At 51.0% G+C, this 12,698-nt stretch overlaps 1 protein-coding gene across 4 annotated transcripts in view; it reads left to right on the top strand.

The window, feature by feature from the left end:
* The first annotated feature begins 1,944 nt into the window (after positions 1-1,944).
* OTUD5 (OTU deubiquitinase 5) overlaps positions 1,945-12,698 on the top strand; it is a 29,774-nt gene continuing 19,020 nt past the window's right edge. For 2 of the 4 annotated variants that reach the window (XM_038587387.1, XM_038587385.1), the window contains exon 1: positions 2,724-3,317. In XM_038587387.1, coding sequence (XP_038443315.1) covers positions 2,724-3,317 — 594 coding nt within the window. Of the gene's footprint in view, positions 3,318-12,698 lie in introns of all 4 variants that reach the window. The other 2 variants (XM_038587386.1, XM_038587384.1) reach the window with 2 other exon arrangements.

Below are 12,698 nucleotides of genomic sequence, written 5' to 3'. Positions count from 1 at the left end.
CTGACTGACAGAAGTGAGCATGGAAGGCAGACAATTAAGCAATTACAATGCAGTGCTGGAGATTGCAGAAGCATGCAGATGACAGGAGAACTTAACCCAGCCAACACCCAAAGAATGAGGTGGCAAAAGGATAAAAATGTTTCAGGTGGATGGAACAGCATATAGAGGTTAGGGAGCAAGCTCAGGGCTTTGGGGGAACTGAAATAGTTCAGTACAACTGGAGGAGAGTGTGAGGCTGTGATGAGAGTAAGGATGTAGAGATAGGCCTGATCACAAAAAGCCTTTGAAGCTATGATACAGAGTTTGGGCTTTATCCTAAGGATAATGGGGACTTCTGAAGGCTTATACACAGGAGAGTCAAGAGGTTTCAGAAGGAAGAGCAGTGAGGTGGCTTTTGCAGTAGTCCAGTTGGTAGGTGATGATGGTTTGGACCATGTAGTGGTGGTCAGAGCTGGAGGGTCGAGATTTAAGAAGTAGAACAGCAGGACTTGGGATTGACAGACATGTAAGAATTGAGGAAGAGGGAGCAGACCAGGTTGACTCCCAGGTTCTGGCTTGGACAAAGGCTGAGTGGGGGTGCCACTCACTGTCAAAAGGAACATCAGAGCTGTTAGCAGACAGTGTCAGGCGCATAGAAAGTATTTAGTGAAGATTAGCTAGTGATTATCCTAAGTTCAATTTTAGACATGTAGTGCTGGACAAGTATCCAGTAGGAAATCTAGGTCAAGTGGGATGATCATGAGACGATTCAATGTGATAACACGCATAGGCATTTGGCACAGTGCCCTGAACACAATAGGCCCATTAAATGTGAATCTTCTCCCATTAAGTCTTCAGAGCAGTGAACACAACATTCCATTTGTAACTGACACCCTTCAAGGAAGAACTTCAATCAAGGTCAGCATCTGCAGGAAGAAGGTTAGATGGCACTCAGAAGAGCTTTCTGATCGTCTTTCAGTCAACATGTTATATGGCTTGACTCCTAAGACTGGCAGCAAGCCTTCACCTCTCGAAACAACTTCCTGATTCATAAGCCCATCTGAACCTGTAACTACTCCTTGAGGTAGTTTGGGCAGGCATTATCATTACCCGTTTTGCTTGGGTAACCTCAAATTTGAGACACAGTGACTAGCTCAAGGTCATAGAGTTGGTAACAATCCATCAGGGTCAGGAACTGAGGTCTTCTTGACCGTCAAGCCTGGGATCCTTTTTTTTGCATGCCATTCAGACTAGTTTATTGAACACTTACTTACTATGTGCTAGACACAGCACTAGGCCCTTTACAAGCATTCATCTCTGATCCTTAAGTCATAATTACCACTTCCATGTTACAGAAAAGTAGTAAGTGCAGATGGGGTCTCCTGACTGGCTCAGTCCAAAGAGCATGCAACTCTTGATCTCGGGTGTTGTGAGTTCCAGCTCCACTGGGTACAGAGATTACTAAAAAATAAACAAAAAATTTTTTGAAAAACTGCAGATGGGGTGGGTGTTAAATGACTTGCCAAAATCAGTCACACAGGAGAGGCAGAGCTATGATTAGCTTGTAGCTCTCCCACCGCTCAAATACCACGGATTTTACCAACCCCCTTGCCAGGGGGGCTGGTAACAGCTCTGGCTCATAAACTTTTGCTCCATCCAGGTAAACTTAGTTGCGGGGGAAGGGGGGGCAGGAGGGCAGGTCGGAAAGGCTGTGCCGCGCTTGCGCACTAGCCACAGGGGCGGGGAGGTCAACGCGAGGGCGAGAGCGCTGCGGCGCCAAAGGTGTGTCTGCTTCCCAAACACCCAAGGTCCTCGCGAGGCAGGTCTGTCCCAGGGTTGGCCGGTCCAACGTGAGTGACGGCCTATCTTAACCAGTCACCGCAGAACTCGGCCTGTTGCCAGGGTGAAGCGGCGCCCGCCTCTCCTCTGGATGTGGATTTGCAGGTGGGTGGGACCGGAACTGACGCTTCAGGGGAGTGCTAGTGCTCTGGGAGTGTTGATATTTTCCAGTCAGTCCAGCTGACTGCGGCCAAGTTGGGAGCCTGGCAGGGGAAGCGCTTTCAAGATTGTCGTGCGCGGGGCCGGCCACGCTGCCCTGTTGTAGTACCGCCGCCTGCGAATTAGAGCCTCGGAGAGAGAAGAGAGTGTGACGGAGTGAACGAGAAGAAAGGCAAAGAACCGAGGCGCCGACTTTGACTGAAATCTGAGACCGAAGGCTCGGGAGGGCGATTGCTCGCATCTGATTGGTCCGTGGGCGTCATCGAGGACCTACGCAGGCGTCTCGATTGGTTGGTGCCCTCACTTGTTGTGGCGGCGGCGTAGAATTTTGCCCACGTACTTCCGAACGAGAGGCGGGGCCGTGCTCTGGCGCGCGTGCGCAGCGCCCCGGGGCCCCACCCGGTAGTTCAAGAACCTGCGAGGGGGCGGGGCGAGGAGGTGCTTGTTTTGGTTCTGTTTCCTTTGAAGCAGCAGTCCGGAACGAGCGAGCGTAGCAATAAGCTTGTTGGACTTGGAAAGGAGGCTACGACAAACTCGCCGCGGTGCTTTCATCTAGGACTTAACATCCGGGTTCTCCTGCCGCGTGACCCGCGCGCCACCGAGGGTTCTCGAACCGGTGCTTCAATCCCTTTATCCGGGTCTCGCCGATCCCGTCGTGCTTCGCGCACCACAGTAGCCCCCTCATCCGGGTTCTCTCCCAGCGTGCCCCGCGCCGGGTTTGCTGGGGGGTACTTGGCGGTGCCGCCATGACTATTCTCCCCAAAAAGAAGCCGCCGCCTCCCGACGCCGACCCCACCAACGAACCGCCGCCGCCCGGGCCGCTGCCCCCGGCGCCGCGTCGCGGCGGGGGTGTGGGCGTGGGCGGCGGCGGCACGGGTGTGGGCGGCGGCGACCGCGACCGTGACTCGGGCGTCGTGGGGGCCCGTCCTCGGGCCTCGCCACCGCCTCAGGGCCCGCTACCGGGGCCACCGGGAGCGCTTCACCGCTGGGCGCTGGCCGTGCCGCCTGGCGCCGTGGCGGGTCCGCGGCCACAGCAGGCCTCTCCTCCTCCCTGCGGGGGCCCTGTTGGTCCCGGCGGCGGTCCCGGCGACGCGCTGGGCGCAGCAGCGGCGGGTGTGGGCGCGGCGGGCGTGGTGGTGGGCGTGGGCGGAGCGGTAGGCGTTGGCGGTTGCTGCTCTGGGCCGGGCCACAGCAAGCGTCGGCGTCAAGCCCCCGGGGTCGGAGCGGTTGCAGGGGGCAGTCCAGAGCGTGAGGAGGTCGGCGCAGGTTATAACAGTGAAGACGAGTATGAAGCGGCTGCTGCTCGCATCGAGGCAATGGACCCCGCAACCGTCGAGCAGGTAATGGGCTGGGGGTGACAGGTGAGTGGGTATGGTGAATGGAAGTGCCCAGACTGGGTGGGGACCTAAGGAAGGCTGTTTGAGATCTTCCAAGGGACCTATGCTTTCTCCCGGAGCCTGGCATTCTTCTTTGATGGTAGGGGCTCGAGACACTCTCTTCCCCGCCCCCTACCAAGGACTTGGGGATCAGAAGCCCCAGATAAGATGGCGGACTTACCGATGCAGTCTGTGGTCCCTTCTGGAACCCGGAACCCTTACTCCAGTCCCTGAAAGCTCACGTACGACCAGTAGGTGGGAATGCCTCCTGAGAGGGGAGTCTCATGGCTCTGGGGGACCTGGTGTGTGTTTGATGCCTTGAGATTTCCTTTTTTCTGGGATAAGTCTCTAAGACGACTCCTTGTGTGAACACAAGTAAGGTAGAGACCTCAGGATAATTTTGAGCATCCCCGAGATACCTAAACCCTTTTCAGGGGTCTGAGAGACCGTTTATACAGGACAGCACTCCCACTTCCTTTTCGGGGAGACAGCCTAGGACCACGCAGAAGTCCGAGTCTGAGATTTCCTTAAGGGGCCTAAGTCTGCCTTCAAGGGCTTGAGACTCCCTCTTCTAGAATCAGGAGCCTGATGTACACACACATATATATTCCCTTTAGAGAAGGGGATCTTCTGAATTTTTATTAAGGGAGATAAAATTTCTTCGAGAGAGTTAAGATTCCCTTTGGGGACAAGGGCCAAAACTAACACTCGGACCAGAAACTACTAAGGTGCATGAGATTCATCCCTTTTCTAAGCGATAAGGGTATATGCTTCCTTTCAGTGGTCCCAGACCTCCTTGGGGCCAAGAGTCTGAATTTCTAAGAGCTGAAGCTTCTTTTAACTGATAGGCCTTCAGCTCTTCTGTCCCCCAACCTCCCCAGTCTGAACCTTTCTTCAAGAAAATAAGCCTCATTGTTTTGGGTACTTGAAGCTAAGATTCCCCATGCTTATGGATTGGGGCTTACAGAGATGGGGTTTGAAGCCTCTTCAGGAAATGGATACCCCCCACACAGAGGTCCCAGGCAAGGTGAGGTCTTTAGAGGTCCTTTTTAAATCAGGGATTGGTATCTGAGTGTTCTCCTTGGGTGGTCTGAGACACTCCCTCCACACACACAAACACAGGGATATGAGATCCTTCTACCCTGATTATGAGGGAATGAAACACAGCTTGGGTATGTAACAGCCCTTTCTCCCCCTGTAACAGGGATCTTAGCATCCCCTGCTCCAAAGGCCTGAGCTTCTTGTCAGGGATAGAAGATCTCTGCTTCAGGAACTGTAGCCAGATAAACTCTTCAGAGAACATGGTAGCATGGAGTCCCAGAGATGGAGCCTGAGGCCTACCCATAGATCTAAGTCTGCCTTCAGGGCCTGAGACCCATTGCACCAGGGACACTTGAGCTTGCCCTCAAGGACAAGAGACCCATACATATCCCAGTGACTGGTGTGTCTCTAGAGATGAGGTCTGGGTTTCTCACTTCAGGAAGACTCCTTCCACTTTGGGCCCTAAGTCTCTAGGGAATAGGGTCTCGGGTCTCCCCCTAAGAGTTTAAACTTTTTCTCCTGTGTGTGAGAAAACTCAGCCCACCTTAGGACCTGAGACTTGAGTTTGCCCTGAGTACTAAGTTCACCTCACTTCAGATCACATATGGGTACCCCAGTTACAGGGGCCTTTTTAGGGACATAATATATTTTGCTTTGGGGACTTGAGCCTCAGATTACTTGTGAACTGAATCCTGAGAACTATTCACTCCCCTTGGGACATGGGTAACATGGGATTCTGAGGAAGAGCCTCTTCCCACGGGACTAAGCTTCTCAGGGACAAGAAATCCTTCACCTTAGGGAGGGGCCTGAGGGGTCCTCCATACCTCCGCTTGGGTATGAGGCTCTGTCCCCCTCCCCTGCAACCAGGCAATCCTTTCTCACCAGTGAGAGGGAAATGAGGTCCTCTCTAGTGTGGCCTGAGACCTCCCCCATTGAACATAAAGACCTAGGTGCTCTTCATAGCAATAAGAACCCCTTACCTGAGCCCCCTCAGGCCAGGAAGTAGCTCCCTACTTTCTATGAGGAGGTTGTCAGGTACTGGGGACATGGTGGCTGAGGCCTCCTGTGAAGAACTAGGAGATACTCTTGCATTTCTCTAGTGTGGCCTGAGACCTCCCCCATTGAACATAAAGACCTAGGTGCTCTTCATAGCAATAAGAACCCCTTACCTGAGCCCCCTCATAGAAAGTAGCTCCCTACTTTCTATGAGGAGGTTGTCAGGTACTGGGGACATGGTGGCTGAGGCCTCCTGTGAAGAACTAGGAGATACTCTTGCATTTCTCCCTGACCCATCTCTTTGCTTCTCATTTCCAGGACCAGGGAAATGTTTTGATCTTCCTGAATTCCTTTCAACAAGCTTTTTTCTTCCCAGGGACATCCCCACTCTAGGGAAATTCTCTACCCATATTTATTTTTCCCTTGGTTCAGTAAATCTTTCTGTATTTCACAGGGGCCAGGGCCTTGTCATGAGCTTGTCTTGGGCCTTGTCTGTCCTTGCTTCCTTTCTACCCTTTGCTGCTAGAATAAATTGTCTGGGCCCACAGGGTCAGGAATTGTTTCTCTTCGTGGTTGGAGTAGTCTGCCTTTTATTCACAGAAATAGGGAGTGCTATGTCCCTGGTCCGAAGACATAAAGGAAGAAGGTTGTGTGCTGCCATGGTGACTAGAAAGAAATTTCCTTACACCCTGTTTACATCTTCTAGGTTCTCTCCCTTACACTTGTTCCCATAAGAACATGGAAGTAAAGCTCTATGATTGCATGATGTCTTCCCAATGACAGAGGAAAGGCTTTTCCTGTCTTCACACTTCTTAGAACAGAAGGAGAATAAGATGCTTCTCCCTGCCTCACCTTGTCCAACTTGGGACTTTTTTGGTGATAAGAGAGGAGAGTCTTCCTGCTGCTCCATCCAGTCTTGGTCCTGAACTGTCACCTGGGACATTTGTATTCTTGGAGGCCCATTAGATCTCCTGGGAAAGAAGAGAGTTGTTGGGAGGAAACTCAGATGGTGAAACCTTGTTTTGACTACTCAGATCTCCTGGTTGTTCAGATGCTGTGACTCCTTTAGGACTTCAGGAGCCCCTTTGGCACCCTGGGGTCCTAGTGCTGGGGAGGTGGTAGTGTCAGGGGTTTCCTTTTCCAGGCATGGCCACCTTACTGAGTCTACCCTGTGAAAAGAGTGGCTTTAAGTCTCCTGAGCTTGAGGACCCCACAGAGCATTTTCAGAAGGGGGCATGCATGCTCAGGTGATGGGAGAAGCCAGACCTGGCACTATAGCCAGGGTACCTGGATTCCCGCTCTGGCTCTGCTGGAGCTTTGCTGGATGAATCAGAATAGGTAGGTCTATATTTTCTGGGTCTCCATTTCTTCATTGGTCAGGTAAGGAGCTGGTGAAGTGTCATTTAGCTTTGGGATTTTAGGGAACTCAAGCCAAAGCCCTCTGGACCTAGAGGTAACAGAGAATGGTGGGTGTCTTTTGAGGAAAATCTGGGTTCCTCTCTCTCTCTCTCTTTCTCTCCCCCCCCCCTTTTTTTCCCTCTCCACCATCCAAACTTGATGGGCAGGATAGATGTCTGTTCATTGTGAGGCTTGGGGTTGGCAGACAGTGATTTTTGTATCCAGTTGTATTATGGTGAATAAGCTTGGGGGTTACCTCTCAGGGAGCCTATTGGATGCTGTGGTTGTAGTGTGGGAAAAGTTTGGGCTTTGGAGCTGGGCAGGCCTGAGTTCAAACCCCAGAGTCCCTGCTTCGCTGATTTATGGCCTTAGGCTGACTTTTCAGCTGCTGCTGCTGCTGCTTTTTTTTTCCCCCCAAAAGGCCACCCCTGCCCCTAGGGTTATTGAGTGTATGAATACCTGACCTGGCCCACCTCTGAGCTTGGCTAATTATTTTGCAGTTTCCCCAGGATCATCTGGTTCCTCCTGGAATCCTTTGTAACAGGCAAGCTTTGGTATATAGGAATCTGCTGATTCCTTTGCTGGGAGATAGAGTCTCGGGGAGATAGAGTCTCGTAGCAGGAAGTAGTCCTTTCCTGGGCCATCTGGGTTTGAGTCCCATATCTTCAGGCACTTCCTCTTTCTGCACCTCAGTTTCTCCAGTCTTAAAATGGGTAACAGTGTGGAGGGAGGTTGGACTCATTTCTTGGAAGCTAATTGTGATCTCTTCTTTAATTCCCTGCTCCACACTCCCCTACCCATTTTGAAAGTTTCAGGTGAAGCTCTTTGGCTTATGGGGGTATGCTACAAAGTTTTCAAGCAGTGTTTGGCTTCTTTCTCCCCTGCCAGTGGTATAGGCCCTCGGGTTTGTTTAATTTTAACAGCTTTAATGAGATATTCTTCACACACCATAGAACTCACCAATTTAAAGTGCTTTTAGTGTATTCATAGAGTTGTGCGCTCATCACTATGATCAATCAGTTTTAGAACATTTTCATCACTTGTAAAAGAAGCCCTGCACCATCCCCATCCCCTAGTCCCCTCATCACCTCCCAGTCCCCAGCAACTATTAATCTACTTTTTGTCTCGATTAATTTGTCAGTTCTGAATGGTTCATGTAAATGGCATCATACAATGTGCAGTTCTTTGTATCTGGCTCCACTTAGCATATTATTTTCAGGCCTCATCCATGTTGTGTCATGCATCAGTACTTTCTTTTTGTTGCAAATAATAGAATCTTCATTTTTGAACCCACCTCCTCTTGCCCCCTCAGTGGCCCAGCAGTAGGTTTGGGGCGTTGTACTTTTCCCATTCTTTCTCCCTGGAGAGCCTGTGTTGCTCCTTAGCAGTGTGCCTGTGTTTTTCATTGGATGGGCTGCCTATGTTTTGCCCATGGAGCTGAGCCAGTGTTCCTGGGTGTTTTTAGGGGAGAGAGGGGTGGTCTTGGCATCAGGCTTGCTGGGACAGAGCTGTGAAGGCCAGAATACTAAACACCTTGGCCCTGGGCTCTAAGAAGACATCTGCCCACAAGCTGCCACTCCCCTTTCAGTGGCAGTGGCAGCTCATTCATTGATAGGCAGGGTGAGCAGCTTCCCAGACTCCAAGGAGGGAATTCCAGGCCCCTGATACCTTCATTCTGATCCTCTCCCTGAGGGGATGCTAGAGAGGTGGATCCTCTGGGACTGGAACCATGCCATATTGCTTCATGGGTCACACCAGGGAGTGCTTCAAGGGAGTTAGTATTAGTTTCCTGTGGCTGCTGTGACAAATTGACACAAACTGAGTGGTCTAGAACAACAGAAATTTATTCCCTCATGGTGCTGGAAGCCAGAAGTCCATAATCAGTTTCATTGGGCCAAAATCAAAGTGTTGGCAGGGCTGCACTCGCTGCAGAGGTTCTGGAGAATCCAGAACTCTTCCAGATTCTGGTGGCTGCCGGCTTTCCTTGGTTCATGGCTGTATCACTCCAACCTCTTCATGTTTTCACACCATCTTCTCTGTTTATGTGCAGTCTCCTTTTCTGTGTCAGGACTTTGTCTGCTGTTCTAAGGACACTTGTGTTTGCATCTAGGTCCTACCCAGATACTCCAAAATAATCTCCCAATCTCAAGAGTTAAATCATACCCCCCAAAGACCCTTCCTTATTCTTTTTTTTTAAAGATTTTATTTATTCGTAAGAGGCAGAGACATAAGCAGAGGGAGAAGCAGGCTCCCTGAGCCTGATGTGGGACTCAATCTCAGGATCATGACCCAACTAAAGGCAGATGCTCAACCACTGAGCCACCCAGGCGCCCACCTTGTTCCTTACTAAGTAACAGTTACAGGTTCCAGGGATTAGGGACTGATTTCTTTGGGTGGTCATCATCTGGCCTCCTATAGGAGTCTTCTTATTTCCCTTTCAGGGAGAAGAGAATCCATTAAGTTCTCTCCTACTGGGCAAAGTCCTGTAATATTTGAGTCTTCTCAGTTACCCTGTTATTGGGAAGCTTGTTATTCCACCTCACAGTTTGGGAAACTGTGGAGTTTTCAGAGTGGTTCATCACATGGCTGATAATTGGTAGGGCTGGATTGGAACCTAAGTCAATTGGGTCCCACAGTGTGCTTCAGCTTCTCTTGGGCCTTTGGATCAGTAAATTGCAGAGTCTTGGCACCTGGGATCCCCTGATGTCAGCTTTACTCAGCCCCCTTGTGGAGGCTCCGAGACGTGGAGGGATTTGCCCACAGGCTCAGCAGTGGGCTTGTAAGATTCATCGTCTGGACTTGACTTTCTCAGGTCAGGGCATTGATGTAGCTTAAACTTATCAATGGCAAGGCTAGCCCCCATCCAGCCTTTCCTTCCTGGGCCACTTTGCTGAACAGCTCCCAAGTTGGCATCTTTCTCAGAGGCTCCTGTCCAGTTGGGGGAAGGAGGAGACTATGCTAGGGGCTTCTGGGACTCTAAACTCTTCCTGGAGCACAGGACCATGACCTCCCTGTTTTCTCTCCCAAAGGAAGAGGCAGGGTTTCAGCCAGACCCAAAGCCCTTAAGGCTGCAAGGCCAAAGCTAGTGGTTAGGGTCATGGTTTGGCCTCCAGATCCAGGCCAATCCCAGACAGCCCCAGGACCAAAGCCTTCCTAGTGCAAAGGGTATGCTCAGGCTTCCTTCATTTTGGGGGGCAAACCAGGACTTCTCCAGGATGGGCTGCCCGATATGTCTCCATGATGTGGCTCATGAGGCCTCCTCTGTTGCCTCTATACTAGGCTTTGCTGGTGCCCAAACCCCAGCTCTTTTTGACTTTGTCAAATGAGGATAATGCTTACTGCCACCTGGGCTGTGGTAAGAACAATTAAATGAAGTTACCCTTTGCATCAGGTACCTGGCATGGGCAGGCATCTGGCTAATATGAGCTGATCTTTTTTCCTGGCTCCTCCCTACTTACCTGCACAGTACTACCCAGGACTTTTAGCTGTGCTGGACTCTCATTGCTGGGCCGTTGGCATCCCCGGTGCTTTGTGGTAGAAGTGATGTTTTTATTTATTTTTTTAAAAGATTTTATTTATTTATTCATGAGCGACACACACAGAGAGAGGCAGAGACCCAGGCAGAGGGAGAAGCAGGCTCCACGCAGGGAGCCCAACACAGGACCCAATCCCGGGACCCCAGGATCACGTCCTGGGCCAAAGGCAGGCGCTAAACCGCTGAGCCACGCAGGGATCCCCAGAAGTGATGTTTTTAAATTAATTAAATCTCTACATCCAACTTGCGGCTTGAACTCACCAAGCTGAGATCACATGCTCCTCTGACTGAGTCAGCCAGGTACCCCTAGAAGTGATTTTCTTTCTTTTTTTTTTTTGATTAAGACTTTATTTATTTGATGGAGAGAACCAGAGAAGTGCAAGTGGGTGGGGGAATGGCAGAGGAAGAAGCAGGCTCCCCACTGAGTAGGGAGCCAGACGTCGGGCTCCATCCCAGGACCCTGGGATCACGACCTAAGCAGAAGGTAGACACTTAACCAACTGAGCCAACCAGGCGTCCCCAGAAGTGATTTCTTACCCAGTTATAGCACTATGTGTTCAACTCTTTCACTGCCCTGCTTACACTCGTGTGTGGTCTTTCCCTATTTGCCCATCCCCCCTAGCAGTTTGTGAGCTTGTCGGGGGGTAGAGACCAAGTCTGGTTCATTTCTCTGTCCTTGTTGTCAGGCTTATTATAGTCAGGGTCTGACTTAGCAGCTGCCTGGTAAACCTTTGTTGGATGAATAAGTAGGAGCCCCTCTCCTCTTTGATCCCATTCCCTCTCAATCTCTTTTTCCCCTCCACTCAAGGGCAGGAGGTTGCTGTGTGCCCTTTTTTAGAACTTCTCTTCTGTCCAGTGTGGACCTGTAGCCATAGTTGCAGCTTCCTTGCTGGTGACCCCTGGCTGGGAGATGGCTGTCCCTGCAGGGCAGGGATGGACTGGGGGAAACTGGCTAAGTGTGCTATTCCATAGCCTCTAGGGCAGGAGAGGCACATGCTGGAATATTGTGCACAAACAATGGTCTCTGTGCTGTCCATGGAAGCCCATTAAGGGTTTTCAGGTGCCTTTGTTATCTTTGGAAAGCCAGCCACACCTTCCTGGGGTGTGGGCCCTAATGGTGGAGCTGCTGGGCATTCCCTTGTCACCGCCCCCCTTCATCCCCTACTGTCCAGCCACCCTTGTGGGACTTGCTGCAGGCCCCTCAGTTGCATGTGGTCTCTGTCTATGCTAGTCTTACCCCTTCTGTGACTGATGACCTGTTATTTACCAAGCCTTTTCAGGCCCTGAAGCTCCTCTGAGCTTCTTGACTGCTCCATCAGGTAGGTCACCTATCCTCTATTTGATAGGAAGCTGAGGTTTGGAGAGTTCAAGTAGGTTACCTGAAATCACAGGGCAAGTGGGTGACAGCTGGGATTGGCATGCAGAGCCTCCATACCTAGTACTTCCTACTCTGCTGGAAATCTCACTCATCTGAGCTGGGGAAAAGTGGCCTGCAGAGAAGGGATTCCCCTGTCTAGTCAGCATTAGCCCAGATCCTGTAAATCCTGGGGCAGGGTGATATCCCAGAGGAGCAGGTTTGGGATTTCTGGTCCCTAGCCTGGATGCTGGATAAGCCTGGCTTCTTCCTGTGGCCAGGAGAGGGCGTAAGGGGCCTGGGAAAGGTCTGCTGCTTCTGGTTTTGTTTTGAAATGGAAAATATGTTATAAGTGACACGTGGACATTATTATTTTTTTATAGACTTAACTTTTTAGAGCGGTTTTAGGTTCACAGCAAAACTGAACAAGAGTTCCCATATTGAGGTGCCTGGGTGGCTCAGTCAGTTAAGTGTCTGCCCTCGGCTCAGGCCATGATCAGGGTTCCCTGCTCTGCTGGGAGTTGGCTTCTCCCTCTGCTGCTCCCCCCGCCCCCTGCTTGTGTGTGTGCATGTACGCTCTCTCTCAAATCTTTTTTTAAGATTTTATTTATTCATGAAAGACAGAGGCAGAGGGAGAAGCAGGCTCCCTGCAGGGAGTCTGATGTGGGACTCGATCCCCGGACCCCAGGATCATGCCCTAAGCTGAACGCAGACACTCAACCACTGACCCACCCAGACGTCCCATAAATAAAATCTTTTTTTTCTTTTTCTTTTTTTTTTAAGATTTTATTTATTTATTCATAGAGACACACACAGAGAGAGAGGCAGAGACACAGGCAGAGGGAGAAGCAGGCTCCATGCAATGAGCCCGATGTGGGACTCGATCCTGGGTCTTCAGGATCACCCACCCTCCCACCCCCCCCCCACCCCCCCACCCCCACCCCCGGGCTGCAGGCGGCGCTAAACCGCTGCGCCACCGGGGCTGCCCCTTTCTTTTTTTTTAAAAAAAAAAAAAAAAAAA

This window comes from Canis lupus, chromosome X, assembly GCF_011100685.1.
Source record: "Canis lupus familiaris isolate Mischka breed German Shepherd chromosome X, alternate assembly UU_Cfam_GSD_1.0, whole genome shotgun sequence".
Lineage (NCBI taxonomy): Eukaryota > Metazoa > Chordata > Mammalia > Carnivora > Canidae > Canis > Canis lupus.
Note: the sequence above shows the minus strand (reverse complement) of the source record. Positions and strands in the feature narration are given on the sequence as shown.